The 16,761-nt window shown below is 38.9% G+C and overlaps 1 protein-coding gene across 1 annotated transcript in view; it reads left to right on the top strand.

Moving 5' to 3' along the window:
- The window catches only part of CFAP47 (cilia and flagella associated protein 47), a 606,917-nt gene that overhangs the window by 126,479 nt on the left and 463,677 nt on the right, over nt 1-16,761 (top strand). The window contains exon 24 of the mRNA XM_056131098.1: nt 4,405-4,564. Within this exon, the coding sequence (XP_055987073.1) occupies nt 4,405-4,564 (160 nt within the window). The remainder of the gene's footprint in view (nt 1-4,404; nt 4,565-16,761) is intronic.

Below are 16,761 nucleotides of genomic sequence, written 5' to 3'. Positions count from 1 at the left end.
GCTGTGCTATTTTTTAATAATACAATTATCCCAACTTGGAGAAGGGAATGGAGATTTAGCAAATAAGCCAAATCCTTATCTTTATAGTAGACAGTCAAGGGACAATATCTGAGTCTGATAAATCATGTAGCAGTTAGAATAGTAGCTCTCTGATTTGTTCATAGTTCACAGAATTTCTAATGAATTGCCTTATGTTGCAGTTGACACTTTGCTGATATAAAATACCAATATAATTATGGACTCCGAGCCACAGAGATATATCTCAGTGGGGAGACATACATGCTTTATATGCTGGGGGCTTTTTTGATCCTCAGCATCACATGGTCCCCTGAGAACCACCAGGAGTGACCCCTGCACACCTAGCTGCACTGTCAGGTGTGGTCCAAAAACAAAACAAGTGAAGAATGAAGAAATGATTGCTGTACAATTACTGATTGGTGGTCACAATCTAATCACATGAGCGGCTAAAAATAGAAAACCCTGGCTTGACTGTGGTTAGAGGAAGTGTGCTAACAGAGAGTCAGAGAGATGCAGACTTCGGATTTGTGAAGCCAGTGGAAGGAGTCTTCAGCCAAAGAATGTGTTTGACCTCTTGCAAATGTGAGTGTCAAGGAAGCAGATTCTTCCCCAGAGCCTCCACTGGGTATCATATCTCCTTCTGGCATCTTAATCTTAGTCTAGTGATAGCCATATGGGAATTCTCATTTGGAAGACTAATATTCTAAATTTGTAGGTTTTTGGTTTTATTTGGGTTGCCACACCTGGTGGTGCTCAGGGCATTCTTCAGGCTCTGTGCTCAAGGATCACACATGGTGAAGCCCAGGGAACCATATGTTGTGCCAGGGATTGAACCCAGGAGGCTGCATGCAAAGCAAACACCCTACCTGCTATACTATATATAGACCTGGCCCCAAATTTGTAGGGGGTTTTGTTTGTTTGCTTTGTTTGGGCGCCACATCTGGCAATGTTCAGAGATTACTCCTGGCTCTGCACTCAGGAATCACTCCTGGCAGTGCTCGGGGGAGCATATGGGGTCCTGGGGATTGAATCCGTGTCATCTGTGTGCAAGACAGGTGCCCTATCCTCAGTCTGTCACTCCAGCCCCAAATTTGTGTCTTTTAACCCTCAGTTTGTGGTAATTTGATAATGGCTATGTAAGTACTAAGTGAGTCTCACACTTAGGATGAGTCTGTAACTATTAGTGAAAATCCAATTCAGAATTGGATAAATTTGGTTATATCTGGGATGCAGGACTGTTGATGAGGAATTAATTGAATGGGACAACTTATTTTTATAAGCATTTGAAGACTATATGCTTAAGCTGTGTACACATTATTTTAATGAAATTTTAAAGAAATCACAGTAATAAATGTAGTTGTGCACAACTAAACACAATTTCTGTAGATACTTTCAGTTCAATTCTTAGAATAGAATATGGAAATTGGATAGAATTTTAGAGATATAATGCCATTTCCTCATTTTCAGAATGAAAAGAAATTGGCGTTCTCAAAGCTTACATGATTTGGTGTCCACTTTTTGTATTAAAGAATGTTATTTCCTTATTATACTTTTTATAAATATTAGACCATTTTTGTTATACTCTACACAGATATTATAGCCAAAGAGATGTTTAAGTACTTGGAGCCTTTGGGAGTACAATTGGCTCATTTGAAAAGGCTAAATTATTTAAATTAGTTGTTCTTTAGAAAGAAAATTACATCATTTTGTATAGTTACAGTTGCATAACTCATGCTATACTCTTCTTATTCTGGAAGAGTAAAGTTAATAAGATATCTGGTTTTAATAGTATCTTCCTCTTGAAAGTTGAGTCTACACACAAGTAATGCCTGGTGTTCCCATGATTACTCAAACATGGCAAAGTGTATTTGTCTTTGTGTATTGTTTCATATTACTTTGTGTATTGTTTCACATCACATTAGTTTCTGTATTCTTCACATTGCTTTTCTGGATACTAACCTCTTATAAATGATAGAACGTTGATTCAAAGTGAGAAATTCCCATTTGCACAATATTATTAAACAATTACTTTCAATTAATTACTTTCTAACAATTTCTATTTCTCTGTTATTTTTGTTTGTTTGCTTTTTTATATAAAAGTCTTTTCACTGTTCTAGGTTAGCATAGACAGGCTCATCATTTTATTTAATATTTTTTACCATAACAATTTATTTCTATTTTTATTTATTAGGAAGAAAACATTGGGTTGTAATTTTGCATATTTTAGGGGTATATTTTCACAACTTTTTCCACACAAACCTATCAACAGTTATCAAGACCCTTCCACCAAAGTCCATTGCCCTGTACCCCCTTCACAGTTCGATTCCTCTTTCCTCACCTTCGTCACTATAATAAGAAGGTCAAGAATAAATAAAACAATACAGAATAAATAAGACTTAATAAAACAGTTCTGTATATAAAACAGCATTAAAAATTCCATGTACTAATTTTGGGGAGTGAGTTGTCAGTTTTAGCTTACAGTTAAGGGGTCAGTTCCCATCTGTTGGTGGAGGTTTTTAAATTAATTTTTTCTATAAGAACGGTTATTTTATTCTTTTAATATAGCAGCATATATGCACATATATTTACTTTCTTCATCCACTGTAGTTTAATATTACATTATTTTGTTGCTAAAATTGTTCCAGCTTTGGCCGCTAAGAGTTCTTTCAGATTGGCCTTTGACATTCTTCCATCATTGTGGTTTTTAATTATTGATTGACTTTCTTCCTGTATTACAAAATGGTTCAGGCTCATATTTTATTTTACTTGTTCAGTCCTAGAATCAAAATTTTCTTCAAGAGATACCAGTATTTTACATGAGATATGGGGATTTATAAACCCTTATCTGTGCCTGTTAGTGCTAGCTGTTATGACACTGTCGCATGTTCTGTTCAGTAAGGGAATATTTTTATGCACACTAACCATGGATTCACATATGTGTCAATCACATATATCTATTGATAATGTTCAGACTAGTATGTCTGATCCTAATTGAGAACCACAATGTTCAGTTATATCTGTGCCCATTTTTAATTCTTTTCTCTCAAAATGAGGAATTTCTTTTGTTATTTATTCACTTCCACACCTGATGGTTTTGAAAAAGGTGTAGAAGAGTTTACCAATTCAAGGTCATACAGAACAGTTGCATTACACGAACCTTTCACAGACAGGTTAAGCAGCTCGTCCTTCCATTAACAGTTGGCAATATTTATTTTCAACCACAACTTTACTATTTGCAAAATGACAGGTAATTTAATTATATAATACAGGGTCATTTGGGTCTGACATCTTTCACATAACAAGACATTGAATATTCATTTATAGTTTAATACTTATATTTATTACTGAATTTTATTCCATTGTATGACTGTAAAAGTATAAAACCAAGCTCCCGGAAGCATATTGACCTCTTATTGTCTAGTTCTCGCTCCCGGAGAACCCGGCAGGCTACCGAGAATATCCTGCCTGCACAGCAGAGTCTAGCAAGCTCCCTGTGGCGTATTCAATATGCCAAAACCCGGTAACAATGACGGGTCTCATTACCTCTGACCCAGGAAGAGCCTCCAATGTGGCACTTGATAAAATCTCAGGGCTAGGATGAATGGAGATGTTACTGGTGCCTGCTCGAGGTGTATGACTGTGCCCCATTTATCCATTCATTAGTGTAGGACAATTTTATCTTTTCTCCCAGTGTTTAATTATTATAAGCATTCACATATATGTTTTAATGTGAATATAAATGTTCAGTTACTAAAGTTACTTAAGTAATACTTAAGTTAGTATTTGAGAGTAGGATTGCTGAGTTTAATGGTAGGTACATTTAACATTATACGGAGCTACCAAATTGTCTTCAAAATGACTAACATTTTGCATTCTCACCATTAAAAAATATTCTAATTACTTTTTATCCTTACTAAGATAGTGCACCTCTTTTGATACTGTACTTTTTACCTCAGTCTATTTTCTGTTTATGTCTTATAGTAAGGTAAAGGTAAAGGCCCTCCCGTTGATCGTCGATTTGCTCGAGCGGGCGACCATGAAAATATTACATGCCCATTTGATTTCCCATTTGATCACAACCCAGATGTCACTCAGTGTGGTGCTGCTCTGGTCCCTTGGTGCTTGGAGACAGAAGCCACCTGATGGTGTTTGTAGGCTTCCAGGGCTTCATTTGGTGGTGTGTGGGGTAAAGGGCATGTGGTCTTAGCATCAATCCAGTGGACCCTTAATCTTTGTACTAGCTCCCCTGCCCCCTAAGTACTGTTTTAAATCACTTGACTTTGTATATATGTCTATCGAGTAACTAGAATAATACAAACTAAGCTTTTTATCATGTATCATGATTTTTTAAAATATCCTTTTTTTTGTATGTATGTGTGTGAACAGGAACTTGTCATGCATAATGTATCAAAGAAAACTGTGCGGTGGACTTTTAGTAGTAGTCAAACTGGCAATCTTTTCTTGGATCCTGTGTTTAAGTGTAGTAAACTGAATGGAGTTCTGCTTCCAGGGGAAGAGTGTAAAGTTACCATAGTTTTTCAGCCAAGTAAGTACTTGTTTCCCTATATTGCTTGTTGATATTTCAGTTTAACTCTCATATAGTATTTTACTATATGTGCCAAGATTAAATTATTTATTATGGTTTCTCAGAATACTTCTGGGAAATTCCTTAGCAGCATTTTGTGGTAAACATCCCTAAAAGTAGTTCCAAATACTTCTTATAGTATTTGTGCCCTATGTAGTCCTCTCTCACACCAAATAGAATTGATGTGATCATGGAATATTATGCATATGATGGTGTGAGACTTCCAAAGATAAGTTAAAAAAATGTAACATCTGTATAGCTTGCTTCGGAGGAAGCTAGTTACTCTGTCAATGTGTCAGTATTTTTAATTTTCTTCTATATCTTAATGGTAGCAACTTTATTATACTTATAAAACAGCATTATTGGAACTGGAGTGTTAGTTCAGCTTTTGCCTTGCATGCCACTGACATCGGTTTGGTCCTTGGTACCCCATGATCTCTCCACTGAGCCTGCTAGGAGAGATTCCTGAGTGCAGAATGAGGAGTAAGACCACTGGATATGCCTACCCCTGCCCCCCCCCCCCCAAAAAAGAAAGAAAACCAGAAAAAAGAAAAAAAACACAACAACAACAACAACCCCAGAACCAAAAAAGATTTTTGGAGCCAGAGCAATAGTACAACTGGCACGGTACTTGCCTTGCATGCGACTAATCCAAGTTTGAGCCCCAGTATCCCTGATTGTCCCCCAAGCACCACTGGTAGAAATTTTTAAGTGCAGAGCCAAGAGTAACCCCTGAGTGTCGCTGGTGTATGACCCCCCCCCCCCCAGAAAATGTTAGCACTACATAGTTCTCTATTAAATATCTTTTATAGAATTTTGGCATTTTGCACATTCTTTTTTTCTAAATATATATATATATACAATATATATACACATATATTTATTTGCTTATCTTTTTCAAAGATTGCATTTTTTTCAGTAACCAAGGTTTATTTAATATTCATCATTGTTGTAAATACATTTTTCTTTACTTTTTAAAAATTAACTATCAATATTAAAGAATATAATCATATTTTTGTCTGCCACCTGGATCTTGTATTGAACTGCTCTGATCAAATCTGGTTTTTCAAAGGTTGTGCATGATTTTCTATATAAGCACTAAAATCATGGTGATTCATAATTTGTCTCTTCTTTTACTACATTTATATCTTGTCTCTTCCTCTTCTCTCTCCTAAGTCTGTTCATGAGTGTACTGCATTACATTTGTCACTGCAGTTTCTGCATTTGTTGTTACTACAATGTCAGATTGTTAAAAATGCTCTTGTTCCAATAGTTTTGCTTTGCATATTTGGGTGTCATGACAAGTTTGTCTAATGATGTTTTGTGGGAAGTCAGGGTGTTACCCAAGTAGTGATCAGGAGATCCAGGAGTCTTTCCTGGGGACTCTTTTTATTTTTTTTTTGGAAAGTAGAAAAGTTTATTGGGAAGTAGAGGAAAAAAGGAGAAGCTCCCTAAGTGAGGAGGAACTTTAGTATAGACTAAGTTACAAGGGAGATTTGTGTGCACCCTTTTATTTTATTTATTTAAATTTTGTTTTTATAAATTTGTTCACAATAATTTATTACATTTAATATTTTTGCTTTATATTACATTCAGTATTTCAACACTAATCCCTCCACCATTACACATTCCCACTATCGTTATTTCAAATTTTCTCACCACCACCATTTTGAATTTTACCACCAAGCATCCCCCAAAGGTAGATGCTAAATAATTTATTTTGTATTTCCTGCTGGGCTGGAGCGATAGCACAGTGGTAGGGCGTTTGCCTTGCACGCAGCCAACATGGCTGACTCGAGTTCAATTCCTCCGCCCCTCTTGGAGAGCCCGGCAAGCTACCAAGAGTATCTTGCCCGCATGGCAGAGCCTGGTAAGCTACCCGTGACGTACTTGATATGCCAAACACAGTAACAACAAGTTTCATGATGGAGACGTTACTGGGCCTGCTCGAGCAAATCGATGAACAACGGGAGGACTGTGATACTGTGATGCCGTATTTCTTGTTATGATTAATCCACTAAAAATGATCCAAAAAGATCTCTTGAGAGTAAAGTGCATGAAAATTGTTGTATCTCACTTTGGAGCCACTAAGCCCCTGTATAAGAGATCACTAATATTTTGTTACAGGTTGAGCCTGTGTGCTAATATTGTTACCTTCTACTTTATACCCCATCAAATGTGATGTGCTACTCTTGATATATCAGTGACATAAAGTATGAGAATTTTAAACTTTTAAATAGGATGCTAGAACTGGAGTTAACTTTTAACTGGAGGTTGATTTGGGGGTCTGGAGGCATCTCTGCAGCATGTTGCTGTCTTCCGAGATTTATTTGTGAGTCTCTGGATCATGGCCATTAATGAGCTTATATGGTGGCCAGAAGCAGTTCGTGGGCATGACTGCGAGGGACAAGGAAGCACAGGGAGATGTGGTGGTGGTGATGGTGGGGTAGATGCCCATTTCTGACTGCATGTAAGCCTGGAGATTTCAGTCACAAAACCTGGGTTCATTCTCATGTGTGAGGGGCTCATCCTGAGCCTGTGAAGATCAGCTGTTCCTGGGGATTCTTAACAAACCAGACCATGGTTTCATGCCATCACCCTAGGATGCATTGCTGCTCAAGCTCTGCAGTCCAGGGGTTTACCCACGCTGCCCCAGTGTGCTCTGGAACCTACAGGGCTGCATTTGGTGATGTGTGAGGGACCATGTGCCTAACTCCTGTACTATGTCATGTCATACAAAATGCCTTTTGCTTGAATGCTGACTCAAACATTCAAGCAATTCAATGCTGATTGTGTGATGCATGGCCACTTTGTCTTCCATTGTCTAACTCTGGCTGATTTACCATTTTCTTTTTAACCTTTTTTTAAACTGTAGAGTAGCACTGTAGCACTGTTGTCCCATTGTTCATTGATTTGCTCGAGCGGGCACCAGTAATGTCTTCACTGTGAGACTTGTTACTGTTTTTGACATATTGAATACACCACGGGGAGCTTGCCTGGCTCTGCTGTGTGGGCAGGATACTCTCGGTAGCTTGCTGGGCTCTCCGAGAGGAATGGAGGAATCAAACCCAGGTCAGTCGCATGCAAGGCAAATGCCCTACCTACCCACTGTGCTATTGCTCCAGCCCAACTGTAGAGTAAGGATTATAAACCAAAGGACCTTGATTTTCTTCTTACCTGTTTTCAGAAGGGTAATTAAATTTATTCATATTTCATGTCATGTACTTGTTAATTTTCATGCAATTTTATTTATATATATATATATTCTTAAATTTTAGGGTCCATCATGTTTTATTTACTATGTTTTTCATTTCCAATGGGCTGGAGAGATAGCACATTGGGTAGGGCATTTACCTTGCACGCAGCCAACATGGTCGACCCAAGTTCGATTCCTCCACCCCTCTCGGAGAGCCCAGCAAGCTACCAAGAGTATCTCGCCCGCACAGCAAAGCCTGGCAAGCTACCTGTGACATATTCGATATGCCAAACACAGTAACAACAAGTCTCAGGATGGAGACGTTACTGGGACCCGCTCGAGCAAATTGATGAACAATGGGAGGACAGTGCTCCAGTGCTTTATTTCCAATCTATTTGGTTACCTTTATTAATTTATTTGTTTGTTTGTGTATTTATTATTTGCATTTTGAGTCACACCCAGTGATGCTCAGGGGTTAATCCTGGCTCTTTACTTAGGAATTACTCCTGGTGGTGCTTGGGGGACCATATTGGGATGCCGAGGATTGAACCTGGGTCAGCCTCATGCAAGGCAAATGCCCTACCCACTGTAGTATCCCTCCAGCCCCTCTATTTGGTTATCTTTAAATCTCTAGAGACTCTTCTTTAGAAATATATTTTTCTATCAGTTCTGCAACGAAACATTATCAGTGAATTTAACTGGAAACAAAAGTCACAGTATGACCTTTTTTCCTTTCAAACTCTCAGGAATTTGTTGAAGTGATTTGGAAGTTTATTTCCAGTCCACTGTGTATCGTAAAATGTTGTACAGCATTCCATTCCTCCTATTCAATAATCTCCAATGTATTGATGGAGCATGAGTCTAGGTTTTAGGAGATCAATGTATGCATCATGGATGAGGGTGTTGCGTTTGGTCAGGATCAAATATCTGGATGGAGAGTGGAATCTTTGGGAAGCAGATTTATAGTCTTTTTAGTTGAACCAGGGAATAATCTTCTTTTTCTCTAGTGTAGTCGATTTTACATTTTCTTGTAGTTGATAAAGCCCTTTCTATTTTTCCTTAGTCATTATGTCCAAATCAAGTATGTATTCCTTTTCTGTCTTCTTAAGCTCTCTTTTTTCCTTCTCATAAAGATGAGAAAGAAAAAGATGTCTCGTATTTTCTTTAAATTCTTAATTTTTTTATTAGATACCTTAAGAAACAGAACATTTATATCTATGATAATGGTTTTAAAATTACACTTACGGTTTCTTTCAGAGGAGGGCTCTCCCAAGCAATGCTCAGGAGACCCTGAGCCACTGCTGGGGATACTTGGCTAAGCGGGCTGGAGACTTCTATATTTTATTTATTTTTTTCATTCTTTTTTTCTTTTGAGCCATACCTGGTGGTGTTTAGGGATTACACCTAGCTCTGCACTAAGGAATTATTTATAGCAGTGCTCAGGGGACCATATGGAGGTGCCACGAATTAAACCTAGGTCGACCATGTGCAAGGGAGGCACCCTACCTGCTGTACTCTGTCTCTGAACCCAACACTTTATTTTTTATTTTATTAATTTATTTAAAATATTAGGTTGGGGACTGGAGCAATAGCATAGCGGGTAGGGCGTTTGCCTTGCAAGCGGCCAACCTGGGTTCGATTACCAGCATCCCATATGGTTCCCTGAGCACTGCCAGGAGTAATTCCTGAGTGCAGAGCGAGGAGTAACCCCTGAGCATTGCTGAGTGTGACCCCAAAAGCGCAAATATATATATATATATTTATATATCACTGTCACTGCCTTCCCATTGTTCATTGATTTTCTCGAGCGTGCCCAGTAATGTCTCCACTGTGAAACTTAATTGTTACAGTGTTTGGCATATCAAAAACGTCACGGGTAGCTTGCCAGACTTTGCTGTGCGGGCGAGATACTTTTGGTAGCTTGCCGGGCTCTCCGAGAGGGGTGGAGGAATCGAACCCGGGTCGACCATGTTGGCTGCACACAAGGCCAATGCCTTATACACTGTGCTATCGCTCTAGCCCATATATATATATATATATATATGTATATATATACACACACACACACATATATATATATATATATATATATATATATATGGTTGTCTAGGTAATTTAAAATGATTTCTTTAAATTCTTTAAATTCTTATTTTTTCAATTAGATACCTTAAGAAACAAAACATCTATACTGATGATATTGGTTTTGAAATTACACTTATGGTTTCTTTCGGAGGAAGAAGCCACAGAACCACAGAGCCACACCAGAAATCACTCCTGGTGTGGCTCTAGGTACCGTATAGTGGGGATCAAACACAGGTCAGCTAGATACAAGGCAAGTGCCTTACCTGCTGTATTATTTGGTCCCTGACATTATTTAGGAAATGTTTACTGTATTTCACCAGTGAAGTCATTAGAATTTTTATCATTCTATCTGAGAATATTTTGGTTGTTGCTTTAATGCTATTTTCTGTGTATATTCACAGTTTACATTTCTTCTTGACTTAGAGTAAGTAGTTTTTGTAGGAATTTGTCCCTTTTTTGTAGGTTATCCAACTTGTTTAAATACAGATATATGATGTGTTCATTTATATTAAATGTTTACAGTGTGTACCGAGCTTTTCTTTTGTACTCAGGGTTTTTAAAATTTGACTTTCAAATCTTGAAATTTGAAATTTAAATTATTTGAAATTTTCAAATTTTTAAATTGAATAATTTGAAATTTTAAAATTTGAATTACCAAATTTGGTAATTTCTTGAAATATCAACTTTCAATTTTTATTAATGTTCCCTATATTTTATTCAGCATTTTCTTCTGTGGGCTGGAGTGATAGCACAGCGGGTTGGGCATTTACCTTGCATGTGGCCTATTATTATTTTCTCTCTACTATATAGTTTAATTGTAATTTGTTCGTTTTTACCTTGTTTCTTGTGGTGAAAGGATAACTATTGTTTGAAACTACTTTTTAAAAAAAATTTTATAAGTGAAAACACCATCAGGTACACTTGTAGACTTATAAATTTTTGTGCTTGGGTTTCAGATATACAATGATCGAGTACCCATCCCTCCACCAGTACCCATTCTCCACCACCACTAATCCCAGTATCCCTCCCAAAGCCCATCCCCCCCATCCCACCCTGCCTCTGTGGCAGGGCACTCCCTTTTGTTCTCTCCTATTGGGTGCTGTGGTTTGCAAAAGAGGCATTGAGTGGCAATCATGTTTGATCTAAAGTCTACTTTCAGCACGCATTTCCGATCCTAGGAGGATCCTCCAAACATCCTTTATTTGGTCATCCCTTCTCTGTCTGAGCTGCCTTTTCCCCTAGTGTGTGTGGCTTGCCTCCACGCTATGGAGTTAATCTCCTGGTACTTATCTATGCTATTCTTGGGTGGTAGTCTCCTATTTTTTTACTTTATATTCCCCAGATGAATGCAATTTTTCTATGTCTGTCCTTCTTTTTCTGACTCATTTCGCTTAGCATGATACTTTCCAGTAGTACCATTTGTATATAAATTTTATGACTTCATCTTTTCTAACAGCTACATAGTACTCCAATGCGTAGATGTACCAAAGTTTCTTTTACCAGTCATCTGTTCTTGGGTATTCAGGTTTTTTCCAGAGTCTAGCTATTGTAAAGGGTGCTGCAATGAACAAACAAGTGCAGACGTCAGTTCGACTATACTTTTTTGTGTTTCTGGGATATATTCCCAGGATAGGTATTGCTGGGACAAATGGGAGCTCAATTTCTAATTTTTGGAGACTTGTGCATACTGTTTTCCAAAAAGGCTGAAATAGTCAGCATTCCCACCAGCAATGAAGGAGAGTCCCTCTCTCACCACATCCGTGCCAACACTGGTTGCTTTTGTTCTCTTGGATGTGGGCCAGTCTCTGGTGTGAAATGATATCTCATTGTTGTTTTAAACCATCCTTGCATCCCCAGGATGCATCCCACTTTGTCATGGTGTATGATCTTTTTGATGAGTTGTTGAATTTTTTTTTTGCTAGTATTTTGTTGAGAATCTTCGCATCTGTGTGCATCAGGGATATCGACCTATAGTTTTCTTCTCTTCTGGTGTCTTTGTTTCCTTTTGGTTATAGAGAGATATGGGCTTCATAGAAACTGTTTGGGAGAGTTTCTGTTTTTTCAATTTCCTGGAAAAGCTTGGGAAAAACTGGCAATAGTTTCTCTTTAAATGTTTGGAAAAACTTGCTAGTGAATCCATCTGGATCTGAGCTTTTGTTTTTGGGAAGACTTTTGATTACAGTTTCAATTTCCTTGATGTTAGTAGCTCTAATCAGGTACTCTCTTCTTGATTCAGATTTGGGAGATTATAGGAATACAGGAATTCATCCATTTCTTCTAGGTTCTCTTGTTTCATGGCATACAGATTTTCAAAGTAGTCTCTGATGATCTTTTGAATTTCTTTGGTTTCTGTTGTTATATCCCCATTCTTATTTATGATTCAGTCTATTAGGGTTCTCTCTCTCTTTCTTTTTGAGTGTTGCTAGTGGTTTATCTGTCTTATTTATTTTCTTGAAGAACCTGCTCTTGGTTTCATTGATTTTTCGAATTGTTTCTTTGGTTTCCATGTCATTGATTTCTGCTCTAAGTTTTTTGATCTCTTTCCTTCTGCCCGATTTGGGCTCATTCTGTTGATCCTTTTCTAACATCTTGAGCTGTGAAGTCAAGTTGTTTATGTAGGTCTTTTATTCCTTCCTGAGAAATGCTTGCAGAGCTATAAATTTTTCCCATAATATAGCTTTAGCTGCATCCCATACGTTCTGGTAGCTCGTGTCTTCATTCTTATTTGTTTCCAGTTATCTTTTGATTTTGTCCTTGATTTCCTTCCTCACCCACTCGTTCAGCATTGAGTTGTTTAATTTCCAGGTGATTGATTTGGTTCTCTGTGTCTGTGTGCGATTCACTTCTATTCTCAGTGCATCGTGGTCTGAAAAGATTGTTGATACCATTTCTATCTTCCTGATTTTATTGAGATATGTTTTGTGGCTTAGCACATGGTCTACTCTGGAAAATGTTCCATGCACTTCTTCACAGTGATATCAAGATCTTAGAAAAGGATCAACAGAAGGAGCCCAAATCGGGCAAAAGGAAAGAGATCAAAAAACTTAGAGCTGAAATCAACGACATGGAAACCAAAGAAACAATCTGAAAGATCAGTGAAACCAAGAACTGGTTCTTCGAGAAAATAAGATAGATAAACTGCTAAATGAATAAGATAGATAAACGTCCTGACGTTGCTGTTATCCCAAAATTCCAAATGGGATAGGACCACCATCTCCTTCATGCGAAATTCTACTTCACAGAGTGGGCGGAAAAGAATGCAAAGTTTAAGAAGAGAACTCCCAGAACGACCACCAACTGGGAGATCTTTGGCTCTGTAGTGGCAACATGGGATGATGCCTTCATTGACAGCATTGATGAAGAATACGATCGACTGGTTCAGCACCTCCATGATTGTGCAAGGAATGCTAAGAGAGAGATAACCACAAAAAAAAGCCTGTCTTCGAAAACTCTTGAGCTTATTAGCCAAAGTAGCTTAGTGCATGCCTCAGGCAACCGCAAGTGAACATCCGAGCTAGCAAAGCAGGGCAGAGAAGCGATAAAGGAAGACCTCAAAGAGAGAAGAGCAACAGTGCTGGTAGATGCGGCAGAAGCCGGGAAAAGCATTCGTAACACCTGCCTGTGCTTCACCAACTACAAGACTAAGATGATTGCCCTCTGACGTCCTGATAGATCTATCGCATTTTCCAGAAGGGCAATGGAGAAAATTATTCATGACTTCTACTCAGATCTCTTTAATAGCTATGTCCACTTGCCTATATTTTAAATTCTGCAGGATGGATATGTTGTTCCCAACGTTCTCCCTTCTGAAATCTGACACGCCATCATGTTGGTGAAGAAACAAAGAGCACCTGGCACAGACAGGGTCAGACCAGAACACCTGAAGAACCTACCGTCAGTACTCATCAATACACTGGCTCCGCTCTTCACACGCTACCTGTCTGAATGCAAGGTTCTGTCCCAATGGAAAACCAGCAGGACTGTACTACTATACAAAAAGGGAGACATCCACGACATTGACAACTATTGCCCAATCTGCCTGTTGTCTGTCATCTACAAGCTGTTTACTCGAGTCATCTTGAATAGGATTGGCAGAACACTAGATGAAGGACAACCATATGAGCAAGCCTGGTTCTGCAAAGGATTCAGCACCATCGACCATATCCACACGATAACCAATCTCATTGAGGTTTCTCGGGAGTTCAAGATGCCGCTCTGTCTAACATTCATTGATTTAAAGAAGACCTTTGATTCTGTTGAGATGGAAGTGGTCATCGAAGCCCTAGCCAATCAGGACATTCAAACTCAATACATCAGGATTCTCCGTGAGCTGTATTATGGATTCACTACCAGGATCTCACCATTCTACAGGGAGGTGATCACTGACATCAAGAAAGGGATTCGGCAGGGTGATGGTATCTCACCGAAACTCTTCAGTGCCACCCTCGAGAACTTCATGCAACGACTGGAATGGGAAGGAATGGGAGTGAAGATAGATGGTCGTCAATTACATCACCTCCACTTTGCTGATGACATCGTTCTAATAACACTAAACATCAGCTGAGTGGCACAAATGCTGACCGACTTCTACTGTGGGTGTGGAAAGGTCGGATTACAGCTGAATTTCACAAAGACAATATTCATGAGAAACAGTCTTGTTCCTGACGTTCCATTCACTCTCAACGGAACGACCATCTCTGAATGCAACAGTTAGGTGTACCTAGGTTGAGAAGTCAACATGACATATGACCTGGCACCTGAGTTGCACAGGAGGAAGAGAGCGGCTTGGAATGCCTTCAAGATCGTCGAAGAAATATCTAAGAGGACAAAGAACCTCTGGCTCTGAGCACATCTCTTCGATTCCACTGTTCTTCCTGCATTAACATATGCCTCAGAGACCTGGGCCCTACGAAAATAGGATGAGAACGCTATTAGGGTCTTTCAAAGTGGAATCGAAAGAGCTTTGCTTGGAGTATCATGCTTCACTCAAATGAGAGAAAGAATCTGGAGTTCCAACCTCTGTCAGCGCTCAAGAATCAGGAACGCTGTCTCGTTTGCCAAGACATCAAAAATCAGATGGGTTGGACATGTAAGGAGATTTTGAGACAACCTCTGGACTAGAGACATTACCGACTGGATTCCACAGGACATCAAAAGATCGCATGGCCGCCCACCTACGAGATGGTGAGACTTCTTCATCAAGACCCTGAACGATTGGTTTGAGGCTCTTTTTTTTCCTATACTGAGCTGATGCCATTGGGCTATGCTAGCACGCAACAGGGATGAATGGAGACATTACTGGCACCCGCTCGAGCAAATCAATGAGTAATGGAATATCAAGTGATCAAGTTCTGTGCGCACTGGAAAAAAAAGTGTATTCTTTCTTTTGGGGGTGTAAAGCTCTGTATAGGTCTATAAGCCCTTTCTCTTCTATTTCTTCTTTTAAAACCAATGTTTTCTTGCTGAGTTTTGTTCTTGTTCATCTATCCAGAGGTGATAAGGCAATGTTGAAGTCTCCAGCTACTATTGTGTTGTTAGCAATGTCCTCCTTAAAATCTGTTAGCAGTTGTTTTAAATATTTAGCTGTTCCCTCATTTGGTGCATATTCATTGAAGAGTGTGATTTCTTCTTGCTGTACGTATCCCTTGATGAAGAGAAAATAGCCTTCGTTGTCCCTTCTAATCCTTTTCAACCTGAAATTAATCTTGTCGTATACTAATATGGCCACCCCAGCTTTTTTGAGGCAGCTGTTTGCTTGCAGGATTGTTTTCCATCCTTTAACTTTGAGTCCGTGTTTGCTCTGTCTGTTGAGATGAGTTTCTTGTAGGCAGCAGAATGTTGGCTTCTGTCTCTGAATCCATTTTTCCACTCTGTGTCTCTTAATTGGTGAATTTAGACCATTGATGTTGAGAGAGATTATTGTTATGGGGTTTTGTGTCATCTTTCTGTAAGGGTCTGTTGTGCTTGTAGGATTTGTCTTGTCTTATAGTAGCCCATTTATTCCTTCTTTTAGGTTTGATTTTGAGTCTATGAAGTTTCTGAGCTGCTGTTTATCTAGAAAATAGTGTACCGTTCCTTCAGGTTTGAGTGAGAGTTTAGCCGGATAGAGTATTCTTGGTGAAGCATTCATTTTAGTGAGTTTTTTTTCACTATATCCCGCCATTTTTGGCTTGGAGGGTTTCCTCTGATAGGTCTGCTGTGACTCTAAGGGGTGCTCCTTTATATGTGATTTCCTTCTTTGACCTTGCTGCTTGCAGTATTGTGTCTCTATTGGCAGCATTGATCATTCTAACTGTGATATGTCTTGGAGTGTTTTTGTTAGGGTCTCTTTTAGCTGGCACCCTTCAGGCTCCTTGAATCTGAATGCCTGCATTGTCTAGCTCTTGGAATTTTACAGCAACGATTTGTTTAACCATGGCTTTTTCATTGGGATTGTTTCCCTGAGCTTCTGGTACTTCAAGGATTTGAAAGTTGTTCCTCTTGGAATCATCTCCTAGGACTCTGATTCGCTTTAGAGCTATTTTGAGGTCCCTTGCCACTGTTTGTTGTTGCCTGTTGGCTTGATGCAGCTGATCTTCCAGCTCACTGATTTTGTCTTCAGCTGTGGTCATTCTATTGTTGAGGGCACAGACTGAGTTTTTTATTTCATCTACGGAATCTTTAATTCGTGACATTTCTGTGAGTAGCTTTCCAATTTCTACTCTTATTTCTTCCTGGATTTTCTCGATTGTCTGATCCATTGTTTCTTTCATGTCCTCTTTCAATTTACTGGATATCTGTCTGACTGTTTCATTGAGTTCATTGAACATCTTCATGACTTCATATCTGAATTCTTTGTCAGAGACGTCCCTTAGGTGAGTAGCACCTAAGGAGGCTTCTG

The sequence above is a fragment of the Sorex fumeus genome, unplaced genomic scaffold (genome assembly GCF_029834395.1).
Source record: "Sorex fumeus unplaced genomic scaffold, SorFum_2.1 ptg000086l, whole genome shotgun sequence".
Classification (NCBI taxonomy): Eukaryota; Metazoa; Chordata; class Mammalia; order Eulipotyphla; family Soricidae; genus Sorex; species Sorex fumeus.
The sequence above is the reverse complement of the archived record's forward strand: the minus strand, read 5'-3'. Positions and strand labels throughout refer to the sequence as shown.